Source organism: Salmo salar, chromosome ssa12 (genome assembly GCF_905237065.1).
Source record: "Salmo salar chromosome ssa12, Ssal_v3.1, whole genome shotgun sequence".
Lineage (NCBI taxonomy): Eukaryota > Metazoa > Chordata > Actinopteri > Salmoniformes > Salmonidae > Salmo > Salmo salar.
The window spans coordinates 47882840-47898222 of record NC_059453.1 but is presented as its reverse complement, the minus strand read 5'-3'; the positions used below and the strand labels follow the sequence as shown (position 1 = coordinate 47898222).

Here is a 15383-nt window from a genome sequence, read left to right as displayed (position 1 = left end):
AATATTATTAAAGGGACTAGTGTTCCATTATTAAAGTGGCCAGTGATTCCAAGTCTATGTATATATGGCAGCAGCCTCTAAATGGTTGTGTGTGTGTAAAATCACATGTTTTAGTTTGAGCTTTAAGCATGTCGTGCCAGCATTGAGTGTGTGTGCGTCAGTGTTTGTGTGTGTGCATGCATGCCTTTGAGTGTGTGTGTGTCATTGTGTGTCCACTCACTGCTGTAGACAGTCTGGATGCCAGTGTCATCTCTAGGTTGCCTTTAAGTCCCACCAGGGCTGGCACCAAGATAAACACCTCTGTGATCTCCTTAAACACCTCCCAGTGCTGAAAAATACACAATTAAACACTAGCTACTACTGAAACATACTACTCTGAATAATATCCATATAAACTTGCCAGTGCTGAAACATTCACAATGATCTCCTTAAACACCTCTCGATGATGAAACATCCCAATCCCTCAAACATATTTTCTGCTAGACTGATTGCCAGATATACAGTACTTGTGCTTTAGCCAACTGTTTGGTCATTGTCATGCCAAAACAGAAAGGAGTTGGCTCAAGCACAAACAGATCTGGCAAGCAGAATAATTCACTGTAACAGGACATGATTAATACTGTTATTATATCATTTCTTTATTCAGATTAAAAGCATACTCTGTTGCTGTTGTCATGACTCTCCTGGTCAAGGATCCAAGGCCTCAGAGGTGGGGGGCTGGGCCAGTTTTATGACACCTTCACACCCTGTCGTAAATGGTTTTTCATGTTCCTGGCACATTAACTAAGCCATGCCCCTAATGAGGTCAGAATAGTGTGTCAGTGTGATGGAACCGGCTTTCCGACCAGAGTGCTTAAATGGACTCGTCAAGAATTAACATACCATGCCAGAAGACGTAAGTCCATGGTCCACACATTGAAATGGTTGGAAACTCTGAAAACCAACACGAGATGAGAAGATAACCTCCACGACAAGACCAAAAACATTCACAGTCTGCAGCTGTGCATGTAAAAGTGGTCCTAGAACTGACTAAAGACACAAGGTGGAAAGGAAGAAATCACATCTCAGACAATCACTGTTAAATCTGAGCAGCGGTTCTATTTGAACACCACTACCAGAGAAGCTCTACAACTAAGAAGGACATTGTGACCTCTGGTAGACAAGCCGAGCCTTATACCGACGCCGAGCCTAACACCGAAGTGTGAACAACAGCTACCCAGTCCCCATAGAAGGGTTGATTGGTTCAACAGAGATAGACGACGAACAAAGACATCTATGCGTAAATATATACATTGCATTTCTTATCCGAATGGGCGATGGTTCATGAACAAAGTATTATTATTACTTTGAGGAGAGTTATAGAATGTATCCACAATAAATGTCTCTTTCTCTATCTCTCTCTTCCCCCACCCTCTCTCCATGTGTGTAACAAGCCGTCATATCTTGTCAGTCCACTAGGGACTTTTGTCTCATGATAGAGTGTATGTGTATTCTGTGTTATTATTTAGTTAGTTAGTAAATAAATAATACAATTAATTTGTGTAGTACTGAATAATCAGAAAAGACTGGTATTCTTGCAGATTCAAGAAGTCTGCAACGTTCAGAATGAGACTGATATGAGGTTATGATTAATAAGTGACTGTTATCGATACATATATATATATCTTTAGAGTTTAATTCGGGAGATGGTAACTGATAAACAACTTATTCCGTGTTGCCCCAAATTCCTAATGAGTTAATTGTTACATTATTCATTTAATTGGGTAACAACTAAACATAGTTAGTTGATAAGATAAATACAGTCATCAGATTAATGCAAGTCACGTCACGACACTTATAACTAATAACTAGAATCTGAAGATTGACGTTACAGTGAAACTAAAATGACTCAGTATGTTTTGCTGTTTTGCCTTGATATTATGAGTTACAGGTGAATGTTTGAATGAATCCAACCAGTGTTCATGGTTGATGTATTTGCCCCCCCCCCCCGACTACACACACACACACACACACACACACACACATTTTGTCATTTCCAATAAAAATGTGGGAAAAAATTGCTTTCAAGGCTAACTTCAGTCAAAGTGACTACCAACCCACCAACCTATTCCATTATTCAGGGAGTTAGTCATGCCATGCAACTGCTGGGATCTTTCCAAAAGGTAAACCAGGGAAAGAGCTATTGCGCTGCTCTACTCTTATCTGCCTCTATGTCCTTTTGCTACACTACTACCTACACGCACTATGCCTATCTGCATGTCTTACAGAGTATACTTAGAAAAAAATACAAAAAAAGTGTCATCATCTCCAAAATGTTCCATGGGGTATAGCCACAAGTACCCTGAGTCCCAGATCTTATTGTGCTGTCTTGCCAACTCCTATTGAAAATAACATGTGAATTGGCAAGACAGCATTTTCTATACGATCCATCTTGAAACACCTATATTTAAATAGGCGTCCTTTCTTTTTAGTACAAGGAGTTGAGCTACGACGTCCACAGAGCCATCAAACAAGCAAAATGACAATACAGTACATTCTGAAAGTATTCAGACCCCTTGACTTTTTCCAAATGTTGTTACGTTACAGCCGTATTCTAAAATGAATTAAACATTTTTTTCCCTCTGTCACGTCCTGACCAGTAAAAGGGGTTATTTGTCATTGTAGTTTGGTCAGGGCGTGGCAGGGGGGTGTTTGTTTTGTGTGTTTTGGTGTTTTTGGTTTAGGTTCTATGTTCTCTATTTCTATGTTTAAATCTAGTTTTCTATTTCTATGTTGGGTTTTTGGTAGGATCTCCAATTAGAGGCAGCTGGTTGTCGTTGTCTCTAATTGGACGCCATATTTAGTTGAGGTTTGTTTCACTTGTGTTTTGTGGGTGGTTATTTCCTGTATAGTCTGTGCACCTTATGGGACTGTTTCATCATTTGTTTCTTTTGTTTAAGTGTTATTTCTAATAAATGAAGAAGATGAGCACTTTACCCGCTGGGCCTTGGTCCAATCCTTACGACACTAATGACACCCATCAATCTACACACAATACCCCATAATGACAAAGCAAAAACGTTTTAATTTTTAAACATTTTTGCAAATTTATGACAAATTAAAAACTGAGATATCACATTTACATAAGTATTCAGACCTTTTACTCAGTACTTTGTTGAAGCACCTTTGGCAGTGATTACAGCCTTGAGTCTTCTTGGGTATGACTCTACAAGCTTGGCACACCTGTACTGTATTTGGGGAGTTTCTCCCATTCTTCACTGCAGATCCTCTCAAGCACTGTCAGGTTGGATGGGGAGTGTCACTGCACAGCTATTTTCAAGTCTCTCCAGAAATGTTTGATTGGGTTCAAGTCCGGGCTTTGGCTGGGCCACTCAAGGACATTTAGAGACTTGTCCCGAAGCCACTCCTGCGTTGTCTTGGCTGTGAGCTTAGGGTCGTTGTCCTGTTGGAAGGTGAACCGTCGCCCCAGTCTGAGGTCCTGAGCGCTCTGGAGCAGGTTTTCATCAAGGATCTCTCTGTACTTTGCTTCGTTCATCTTTCCCACGATCCTGACTAGTCTCCCAGTCCCTGCCATTAAAAAGCGTCCCCACAGCATGATGCTGCCACCACCATGCTTCACCGTAGGGATGGTGCCAGCTTTCCTCCAGACGTGACGCTTGCATTCAGGTCAGAGTTCAATCTTCGTTTCATCAGACCAGAGAATCTTGTTTCTCATGGTCTGAGAGTCCTTTAGGTGCCTTTTGGAAAACTCCAAGCGGAGTTTTCCAAAATTAAGGTTAAGTTTGCTTAGCACTCCATCACAGCATACATAATCAGCACATACACCCTCTTCTCCTCCCTATCTGAAATCCTGTTCTTATTGTACTTCCGTTCTCTGACAGAATACGTAGAATAAAATACCTGTATGTCTCTAGTGGTTAACTTGGGTAGAGCAGAAGAACACAAAATATTTCCCTCTTGTGAAAGTAAAGCTCCTCCAAGCATAACGCTACTAAAGCATTCCGCAATTCTTAAATTGAACAGTTATTCTTATACAAAGGTCAGAATAATAACCCTGTTAAAATGCACAGCATAGTAACCATAACGGCAGTAACATCAGAATATCACATTGACACTTTAGCAGTCAATTATAGTACTCACAATCTTTCTGATTTTATTGAATATAGTTATTTAGCCAAGCCGGGCTTCTTCTGACTCAATTTGAATAGTCTGTTGTGAATGCAAGGGCACTTTGGGATGAGCACAGTGACAACCTGTCATTCAGGGCAGGTGGGGGAACTCGGGCCTCTTTCTAGAACTACAACCTGAAGATCACTGACGTCATCATGACCTTTTTTTTCAAGTTCCCAATTCTGGAAAGCACCATAAATCCAGAGAATGACAGAATTTGATGACAAAGTTTGATGACAAAATTCGCCCATCAAGGACCGCTGTGCCACCTTTCTGTTCAAGTGAGCACAGGACAACAAGGTGAGTCTAAAAATGTATTGTATGCTGCTGCATAAATTATGTAATTTACCAGGGAGATATGTATACTGTAGCTAAGAAAGTAATACTAAGTGTATGTTGTGTAGTAAGCTGTTAGTAGCCCATGTGCCTCACCCAAATAATTTGGTATATTTTCACATCTTAATTTCGCCTACTGTTCTGACTTGGTGGTGCACATGTAGGCTATAACCTGTTTTTGAGAAATGTAATCATCAAATATTGTAAGAGCTTTCATTGTCTGCTTATATGCCCCCTTTATTTATCCTACGGTTCTGACTTGGTGTACAGGGAGAACACTGTAAGAACGCCCCATGTTCTGAATTCTGTCTCTGTACATTTCAAAAGTGCTGACCAAATAGTTATATTGACTACGTCCGTCCTAGCTCGCTCATTAATGTCTTAATCGAAATAACGATTGCCTCTTAACCGCTTGTCAACCCCTTATGCCATAGTTTGTACATCTCAATTGTCAGAAGAAACCACATTTGTTTAAGCAAGTCAGCCATTGTAAGGAAGTCTGTGTGTAGCTGGTGTATAGGAGTCAGGCACAGGACAGCAGATATGAGTAAATAACCGTATTTTACTCAACATATAATAAATGCAATACAAAAACAGAGCCCACAATAATGGACCTTCCTACATAGAAACAATCACTCACAAACAAACATGGGGGAACAGAGGGTTAAATAATGAACAGGTAATTGGGGGATTGAAACTCCCAATTACAAAGACAAAAGACAAAGACAAAACAAATGGAAAATGAAAAGTGGATCGGCGATGGCTAGAAGGCCGGTGACGTCGACCGCCAAATGCTGCCCGAACAAGGAGAGGGACCGACTTCGGCGGAAGTTGTGACAGCCATATAGTAGCTATGTTTTTTTAAAAGGCAGTAAATGAGGCTGAATGAACTGTTTTGCTGCCAGACAAGGCTCCGCTGATAGCCAGGTGTAGCAGTGGTAAGGTGTTGGGACTGCTGTTGGGACTCTACTGTTGGGACAGCTTTTTGTAGGCCCTAACAGTTTGTGGGCACCGTTTGTCACCGTTCCAGTGCAATTAATGTATTGTTTAGTGTTGTGCAGTGGCTTTGCTGGCATGCATCCCACATAATTTTTTTCCCCCACCAAGATTTACAAGCTAAAATCTCCACTGGATGAGCAGAACCATTTCATAATGTGGCCAGCTCAGGCCACAGTGAGAGATGTGACACATTCCATGTTTTTCCGTTCTGTCGCCAAGGACATATGTGTTTGGTCCTTTCCTTTGGATAACTTTGGTGGCGCACTGCAATTTGGTACACCCTTTTTGACATGAAAAGGAAGTTTAACCAGCAAATGATCTGATTGCGTAACGACAATCTCAAATCAAATCTTATTAGTCACATGTGCCGAATACAACAGGTGAAGACCTTACAGTGAAATGCTTACTTATGAGCCCCTAACCGACAGTGCAGTTTCAAAAGAATAAGAATAAGAGATAAAAGTAACAAGTAATTAAAGGAGCAAAAAAGTAAAAGGTAAAGCAGTAAAAAATAACAATATATACAGGGGGTGCCGGTACAGAGTCAATGTGCGGGGGCACCGGTTAGTTGAGGTAGTACGTACATGTAGGTAGAGTTAATTAAAGTGACTATGCATAGATGACAACAGAGAGTGGCAGTGGTGTGGAGAGGGGAGGGGGGGGGGCAATGTGAATAGTCCGGGTAGCCATTTGACTAGATGTTCAGGAGTCTTATGGCTTGGGGGTAGAAGCTGTTTAGAAGCCTCTTGGACCTAGACATGGCGCTCCGGTACCGCTTGCCGTGTGGTAGCAGAGAGAACAGTCTATGACTAGGGTGGCTGGAGTCTGACCATTTTCAAGGCCTTCCTCTGACACCGCCTGGTATAGAGTTCCTGGATTGCTTGGCCCCAGTGATGTACTGGGCCATTCGTATTACCCTCTGCAGTGCCTTGCGGTCGGAGGCCGAGCAGTTGCCATACCAGGCAGTGATGCAACCAGTCAGGATGCTCTCAATGGTGAAGCTGTAGAACCTTTTGAGGATCTGAGGACCCATGCCAAATCTTTTCAGTCTCCTGAGGTGGAATAGGTTTTGTCATGCCCGCTTCATGACTGTCATGGAGTGCTTGGACCATGTTAGTTTGTTGGTGATGTGGACACCAAGGAAGTTGAAGCTCTCAACCTGCTCCACTGCAGCCCCGTTGATGAGATGGGGGCGTGCTCGGTCCTCTTTTTCCTGTAGTCCACAATCATCTCCTTTGTCTTGATCACGTTGAAGGGAGAGGTTGTTGTCCTGGCACCACACAGCCAGGTATCTGACCACCTCCCTATAGGCTCTCGTTGTTGTTGGTGATGGTGTTGGAGTCGTGCCTGGCCGTGCAGTCATGAGTGAACAGGGAGTACAGGAGGGGGCTGAGCACGCAGCCCTGAGGAGCCCCTGTGTTGAGCATCAGCATGGCGGATGTGTTGTTACCTACCCTTACCACCTGGGGGCGTCCCGTAAGGAAGTCCAGGATCCAGTTGCAGAGGGAGGTTTTTAGTCCCAGGGTCCTTAGCTTATTGATGAGCTTTGAGGGCACTATGGTGTTGAACACTAAGCTGTAGTCAATGAATAGCATTCTCACATAGGTGTTCCTTTTGATCTGTTGGGGTGGTATGCAAATTGGAGTGGGTCTAGGGTTTCTGAGATGATGATGTTGATGTGAGCCATGAACAGCCTTTCAAAGCACTTCATGGCTAAAGACGTGAATGCTACGGGTCGGTAGTCATTTAGACAGGTTACCTTAGTGTTCTTGGGCACAGGCACTATGGTGGTCTGTTTGAAACATGTTGGTATTTCAGACTCGGACAGGGAGAGGTTGAAAATGTCAGTGAAAACACTTGCTAGTTGGTCAGTGCATGCTCGCAGTACACGTCCTGGTAATCCGTCTGGCCCTGCGGCCCTGTGAATGTTGACCTGTCTAAAGGTCTTACTCATATTGGCTACGGAGAGCGTGATCAACAGTCTTCCAGTACACTCATGCATGTTTCAGTGTTATTTGCCTCGAAGCGAGCATAGAAGTAGTTTAGCTCGTCTGGTAGGCGCGTGTCACAGGGCAGCTCTCTCGGCTGTGCTTCCCTTTGTAGTCTGTAATGGTTTGCAGGCCCTGCCATATCTGACGAGCATCAGAGCCGGTTTAGTACGACTCGATCTTAGTCCTGTATTGACGCTTTGCCTGTTTGATGGTTCGTCAGAGGGCATAGCGGGATTTCTTATAAGCTTCCGGGTTTGAGTCCCGCTCCTTGAAAGCGGCAGCTCTAGCCTTTTGCTCAGTGCGGATGCTGCCTGTAATCCATGGTTTCTGGTTGGGGCAGGCGTCGGCAACCCAAAATGTTGAAAGAGCCATATTGGACCAAAAAAACAAAAAACAAATCTGTCTGGAGCCGCAAAAAATTAAAAGCCTTATATAAGCCTTATAATGAAGGCAACACATGCTGTAAGTGTCTATATTAGCTATATTAGCCTACTATCAAAATGATAAGTAGGCTACAAATACATAATGAGCATTCATGATTAATCGTTTATTTTACCTGCAGCGCATCCTGGAGAGAATGACGCACCACGTGACTACTCTGCTGTACGATGGTGCTTTAAGTTTAACTTCCATTATAATATTAATGTATTATGTTTCGTTGCATTGATGAAATTAAAGAAATACAATACAGAAATCAGATTTTTGATGTCATTTTTATTTTAGGATTCGAAAAAAACAACAAAATGTGCAACATGCATAATAGCCTCCTGTAATTTCAGACCTCCCCATGGAAATAAAATGCAGTCCTTTTCAATCCTCAATAATACGATACAATCCTCTTCTCTTTTCCCCCTTATCTGGGCAACAGACAGCGTGCAATAAAACAGCAGCCTTTTGAAAAGGTAGAGTATATAAAATTTAAATAATACAGTTTAAGTTCGATTTCTGTGCATTATCCTCTTCTCTTTAGTTTTCTGCAAATGTGCAAGGGTAAAATGCAGCAGCACCCTCTTCTCTTTTGACACGGACAATACAATGCAGCCATCCTCGGACCTGAGCAACAAAACACAATAATATCCCTATGTGTCATTCCAAATATATACTGACAAAAATATTAAAACAAAAAATATATTCACACCATCTTTTTCCATTTTCATATTTTTGAAAAAGCTCCAGGGAGCCACTAGGGCGGCGCTAAAGAGCCGCATGCGGCTCTAGAGCCGCGGGTTGCCGACCCCCGGTTTGGGGTATGTACGTACGGTCACTGTGGGGACAACGTCATTGATGGACTTATTGATGAAGCTAATGACAGAAGCGGTGTACTCCTCAATGCCATTGGAGGAATCCCAGAACATATTCCAGTCTCTGCTAGCAAAACAGTCCTGTTGCTTAGCATCTACTTCATCTGACCACCAATCTGCTGGGGCAGTTTCAAATGGACCAACAATGTCAATTCTATTATTTTTATCATGGCCTTCAGAAAGGGGAACAGGCTGGAGAGGTGCAACATGCGTCTTTGTAGTTTTTTAGTTTTGTAATTTGCCTGACAGAGTTGACATGTTGATATTGTAGTTTGTAGGGACGTGTCCATTCCAGGCCACCAGTAGTGCTCACACAGCTGTTGTTTTGTTCGGAAGACTCCCTGGTTGTTTTTATGAGCTTGTGAAACCATTCTGTGATGCAGCGTAATGGGCATTAGCAGGTGGTTTGGTACACGGTACACTAAACAGTCTTGTACAGAGTTCCTCCCGAAAGGGAAAGGAAGGTAACAGGTCTGGGAAGAAAATAAAATCTTGTTTTGGGCCCATATTTTTCAATCTGGCTGTGTAAAGCAGTTCTGGGCATGTAGCACATTCGGAGGAGAACTCAGCCAATGTGTTAAGCTCAGTGGATAGCAGGGCCACTAACTCAGGTTCAGACAAGCGGACAACATTTTTGTCTGAAGGGAGGGGTAGACTCGACAGGCAACCAGCAATTAGGTTTACTGATCCAGGCCTGTGCAGAATGTCATATGAGAAGCACAGTAAGCAAGCAGACCATCTCGCAATGCGCATTCCTGCACTTTTTGATGCAATTACAGTAGTAAGTGCCTGATGATCAGTTCGTAGTGTAAAACGTGTACCTCGCAGGAACGTTCACCACCGCTCAACCAACCACACACAGGCAAGCGCTTCCTTTTCTGCTATGGAGTATTTGCGCTCGGCTGAGGAGAGAGTACGGGATGTAAGCGCCATTGTGCGCTCTGTTCCATCTGGATGTATTTGCATAAGCACACCACCCAAGTCATAATCTGATGCATCTGTGGACACCAGGATAGGAAGAGCAGGGTCAAATATAGCCAGGGCAGATCTATTGACAATCAGCTGCTTGACTTTCTCGAAGATCTCCTGCGCAGCATCCATCCACGTCAGCATGTGTCCTGAGACAGGCAAGCATATGCTCAACCTCTGTAGAGTAGTTGTGGACGAATTTGGAGTACCACCCAGTTAAGCCAAGGAAAGAGTGCAGGGTGGTACCTTCAGAAGGAGCAGGGGCCTTGAGAATGGCACTGACAAGTCCATCATCAGGTAGTAGTCATTGTGCAGTGATGGTATGACCAAGGAAGGTCAGGCTCATTTTGTTGAAGTGACATTTTCCTTTGATTAGCAGCAGACTGGCGTTCTCCAAGGTGCTGAGAATGGCTTGCAAGTTCCGGCCACGTTCCTCTTTTTTTTGACACCACAGTGTGAAATTAACCTGCAATAAAAGGGAGCAGAGGTCTTTTCAACAAGTTTATCTCTCAGCATCTCATCTATCACCAAAAAAACAGTTCACAAGCAACTCTCTCAGGGCAGCAAAGTAATCTGCTATGGACTCATCAGGTCTCTGTGCTCTTTGTCGGAATTTGTGGTCCTCGACCACAACATTGATAGTCGGGAATGAAATGCCCCTGGAGAGCTGTGACAGCTGTTGCAAATGTAATACCTGTAATTGTCAACAGGCTGACTACACACTCGCGTGCTCGAGGGTTGCAAAATAAATGTAGAAATCTATATTATTCAATTATTGCACCCAGGAGCGTCTGCGTTGCCAAGGGCTAAAATAGAAGTCAGTTTTATTTGTGACGCAGATCGCACAGCAAGTCCTGCCTCTCCCATCTCCTCATTGGTTTATAGAAGCAGGTACCCACATGCCATCTCCTTATTGGTTATACCCACATGGGTGACTGAAAGACAAATGAGGTCAGTGGCGGTAATGCATCTAATTTATGAAAGTTGCCAATCGCAATCTAAAGTCAAGAGAAGAAAAAGCCTGGAAGAGATTATTAAAAAAAGCCTGGAGAGATGACTAGAAACGATTCGGTTGACTGTTTTTAAGTGTGGATTAATTGGCGGAGTAGAGGACCTTGTGCATTTCAGGTAAAATAACAACTCAATGTTTATATCCCAGGAAAAATTTGCTAGCAACAGCAAGCTAGCTAAATAGGACAAATTAGCTAGCAAGTGCAAGCTAGCTAGCTAAATTGCCATAAATGTTTAATGCTTTTCGACCTGTCTCCAAATTAATATAATTGGAGTTTGTTTTGATATTTTAACCTGTGTGTCGTGATCGTGTTTGGTGTGGGGGGACAAAATAGTATAGCTATAGTGGAGCGGGTCAAGAGTTTCAAGTTCCTTGGTGTCCACATCACCAACGATCTATCATGGTCCAAATATGCCAAGACAGTCGTGAGAGGGCACGACAAAACCTTTTCCGCCTCAGCAGACTGAAAGGATTTGGCATGGGTCCCCAGATCCTCAAAAAGTTCTACAGCTGCACCATCGAGAGCATCCTGACCGGTTGTATCACCGAGCAACTGCTCGGCATCTGATCGTAAGGCCCTACAGAGGTTAGTGCTTACGGCCCAGTACATCACTGTGGCCAAGCTTCCTGCAATCCAACACCTGTATGATAGGCGGTGTCAGAGGAAAGGACATAAAATTGTCAGACTCCAGTCACCCAAGTCATAGACTGTTTTCTCTGCTACAGCACGGCAAGTGGTGCCGGAGCGCCAAGTCTAGGACCAAAAGGCTCCTTAACAGCTTCTAACCCCAAGCCATAAGACTGCTGAACAATTAATCAAATGGCCACCGGACTATTATATTGACCCCCCCTGTCACGAGTGTCGTAGGGTGTAGACCAAAACGCAGCAGGAAAATGTATACTCATCTTCTTTTTATTAGTGAAGAAGGAAAAAGACAAACAACGTATACAAAAACAAACGAACTAGACAGTCTCGTCAAGCACACAGCAAAACAAGAAACAATCTCCCACAAACCCCAAAACAAACACACTCCTAAATATAGGACCTTCAGAGGCAACAATAGACAGCTGCCTCCAATTGAAGGCCCCAATCCCCATTACCAAAACATAGAAATACAAACGCCTAGACAGAACATAGAAATAAACTAACATAGAACGATAACCCAAAAACCCCGGAATACATAAATAAAATACCCCTATACATACACAACCACCCCGAACCATATAAACCAAATACCCCCTCTACATGAACACATACACAAACACACCCTGAACCACATAAAACAAATACCCCCTGCCACGTCCTGACCAAACTATAAGAACAAATAACCCCTTTACTGGTCAGGACGTGACACCCCCCTTCATTTGTTTTGTACACTGCTGCTACTCACTGTTTATTATCTAAGCTGAGTCACTTCACCCCTACCTACATGAACAAATTACCTTAACTAACCTGTAGCCCCGCACACTGACTCAGTACCGGTACCCCCTGTATATAGCCTCGCTATTGTTATGTGATTGTGTTACTTTTTATTATTTTTTACTATAATTTATTTTGTAAATATTTGTTTAACTCTTCTTGAACTGCACTGTTGGTTAAGGGCTTGTAAGTAAGTATTTCACGGTAAGGTCTACACTTGTATTCGGCGCATGTGAAAAATAAAGTTTGATTTGATTTGAACCTCCATGTGGGGAGCCGATATGAGTGACAAGAAAAAGGAAAAGAAATAGGTCTCTTTTTCAGGTCTAATGTACCCCCTTTTCATCAGAATTGTTCTAACTAAAACAATAAAGCTGCATAATACATTTTTTTTCTAGAGGACGTCTTTACATATTTTACATCTAGGTAAGGAGTTTTGTGCTTGAAGAAGGATTTTTTTGTAAGGTTTGATAATGTGCACTAGCTTATTAGTTAGCTAGCTAGATAACTGAGCAATGCAGTCACACACTTCATATTAAACAAATGGGGTTTTAAGTGAATCACAATCACAATGCACACATCACTTAATGCTTTACCAAGCTAGCTATCTGGCCACTGTAGCTAGCAACATTATAATTAAATCACAATGGATTAGTTTCAATGTAGCAGCTGCTTGTAGCTTGTAGCAGCTGCTTGAGTCAATGCAGTATCTTTACTTTACCTAGGTAGCACAACAGCTAGTTAGCTAATCATGCTAACATTAGCCAGATAGCTAAACATTTATCTAAGGCCTGTATGTGATTATGGAGAGTGAATTCAATTGTTTATTTGTGATCTTGCCATCTGACTATTATCAACAAGGGCAAAATGAGTGCAGCTAGCTAGGTAGATAGCTAAAATTGACTACACCATATAGCAACACACATAGACATGCATTGCCAAACAACACTACTGCCGCCTTCTGGTTTGGAGTATCCTAACAAGGCTGGGTGGCTGACGACTTCAAGGTCTTTGCTGTGTAAACATAAAAGAGATTGACTGCCGACACTGTTCAGAAGTGCTAAGTACTGTGGCAGACAAACCGGTGTGTCTGAGATTTAAAGGGATCAGTGTGCCATTTGGGATGTAGCCAGTGTGCCCTTTTCTAACCCCACCAGTCCCACCACTGGTGGGTTATCTACCAGGGAATGTGGGCTATCACTGATCCAAAGCAATGTAACAATGTAGATGCCCAAACATCTGTGGAGCTGCACCTCTCTCACCTGTTTTTTGCTTAAATGCAAGGGGATTTACAACACATTACATCATGCCCTGATACACACAAATATACTGTTTCAAAGCCTAACAATAGGTCAAGAAAATACATACATACATGGATATTGTTCACAGATATTACACACACACACACACACACACACACACACACACACACACACACACACACACACACACACACACACACACACACACACACACACACACACACAGAAATGTACTTTACAAGACACACAAACAAACACACAAACACAAAGTTATCCCATACTTGCACCACGTCCATGACTATGCCCGCCGCCACCATGCCCAGGCCGGCCACCAGGAAGGGCAGTAGGATCTGGGCTGCGATGAGCCAGGAACTCTCAGGCAAGTAGCCATAGGGGGAGCGGGTCAGCTTACAGGTGAAGCCTCTCAGCTTCTTCCCTTGGTAGCACAGCTCCAGCTCCAGATGGGTGACCACCATGGTCTCAGCAGGTCCCAGTTACCCCATCTCTTCCTGGAAAGACGAGTGGGGGTTTAGGGAGCGACACCTGCCCCTTGTCACACTAACCTCCAACAATCTCCACCACTAATATCTCCTCTATCGTAACTTTATAGTTTAGTGAGTGGAAGTTTCTTCTGAGGAGGGAGGCCTGGCTTTGACGACAACAAGAGGAGAGCAGGAAGTTCTTCCAGTCGACAGCAGCACGACGCCTTTTGAATCACAGTTTGTTTCCTTAATGTTCTGAATGTGAAGTAAAAGTAATGACAGTCTGTTGTCGTAATGTTCTAAAAGTAACAGTTCAGCTGCTGCCTAACGCTTTTCCCTAAGGGAAAGAATCCGGAAGGAGCCCAGAAAAGAAGAAGAGGGCATTCGACGAACCTCCCTCCTCTTGTCTTTCACCTGTCGCTCACTCTTGTGCTTCTGTCTTTAGCCAACGTTACTAATATAACAACAAAAAATTTTTTTTGCTAATGGTGGACGAAGCTGAAGAATGACACGGACTGCCTTTGGCCTCTCGCACTCCTCACCGCTCGCTCTTCAGCAGGCGAGCTGCCGAAGGGCTCCGCTGGAAGCAGCCGGTGCGTTCGCCACTGCGGGGCCTGAAAAATGTCCACGTCCTCTGGGACAAGGACAACCAGAACGCTACTAACTTTTTCTCTGCCCTCCCCAGCTGCTGCTGCTGCTGCTCGTGATGGCGCTCCTCTTTCCTCTCCGTTTCTTCCCACTGCCCTGTGTGAGCAGCCTGGCTTCCCTGGAGCCCCTTCCTCATGTTGGGTCGGAGAGACGTGACGGTGGTTGTTTATCGGTGTGTCGCAGAAGTGAAATGAGGTAATAAGGTGATGGTCTGTGGTTCTAAGGCTCCGAAGAAGGACTGCAGTGAGACATTAAGTGAGAACGATAAGGTGTGAGTCACGAGGCAAAGCGTTAGAGTACCTGTACCATCGCTACCAGGGGTTTTCTGTACTCTGGTATGCAGACAGAGTGGGTTGGGATGGTGCTTCTGTGAGAGAGGGAGGGAGGGGGTGCTGCTGGCGTCTGTACGAGCAGGGCTATCAGACTGAAACGGGGTCTCTTTCTTTCTCTCTCTGTAGTTTTATTGCTTTGCTTCACTCTGTCTCTATTTCTAAATCTCTCCTTTACTCTCTTTTTATTTTCTATCTATCTCTGCCTCCCGACGACTCTCTTTTTCTCAACTCTGTTTTCTTTATTCTCTCTCTTGTCTCGCCCTCCTACCCTCCCTGTCCCCACTGTGACACATTCTCTGTGCCAGCAGGTGTTTCACCTCTCACAAAACGTGGCACTAGCCCGGTCTCCTCTAAAGGACATCTCCTCTTCTTTTTGATTGGTGGGTTGACTGTCTCCCCTCCATTGGCGTGGCATCTAATGGGGTTTTGGCTCTTTCTGCATCAGTCTTTATTAGCAAGTC

General features: G+C 43.7%; 1 protein-coding gene across 1 annotated transcript in view; it reads right to left on the bottom strand.

Annotated features, from left to right (window-relative positions):
- LOC106565241 (solute carrier family 41 member 1) overlaps positions 1-13951 on the bottom strand; it is a 38409-nt gene extending 24458 nt beyond the window's left edge. Inside the window, exons 1-2 of the mRNA XM_014132136.2 lie at positions 13742-13951; positions 221-328 (exon numbers count right to left, since the gene is read on the bottom strand). Coding sequence (XP_013987611.1) covers positions 221-328; positions 13742-13936 — 303 coding nt within the window. The 5' untranslated portion in view covers positions 13937-13951. The remainder of the gene's footprint in view (positions 1-220; positions 329-13741) is intronic.
- Between the last annotated feature and the right edge of the window lie 1432 nt (positions 13952-15383).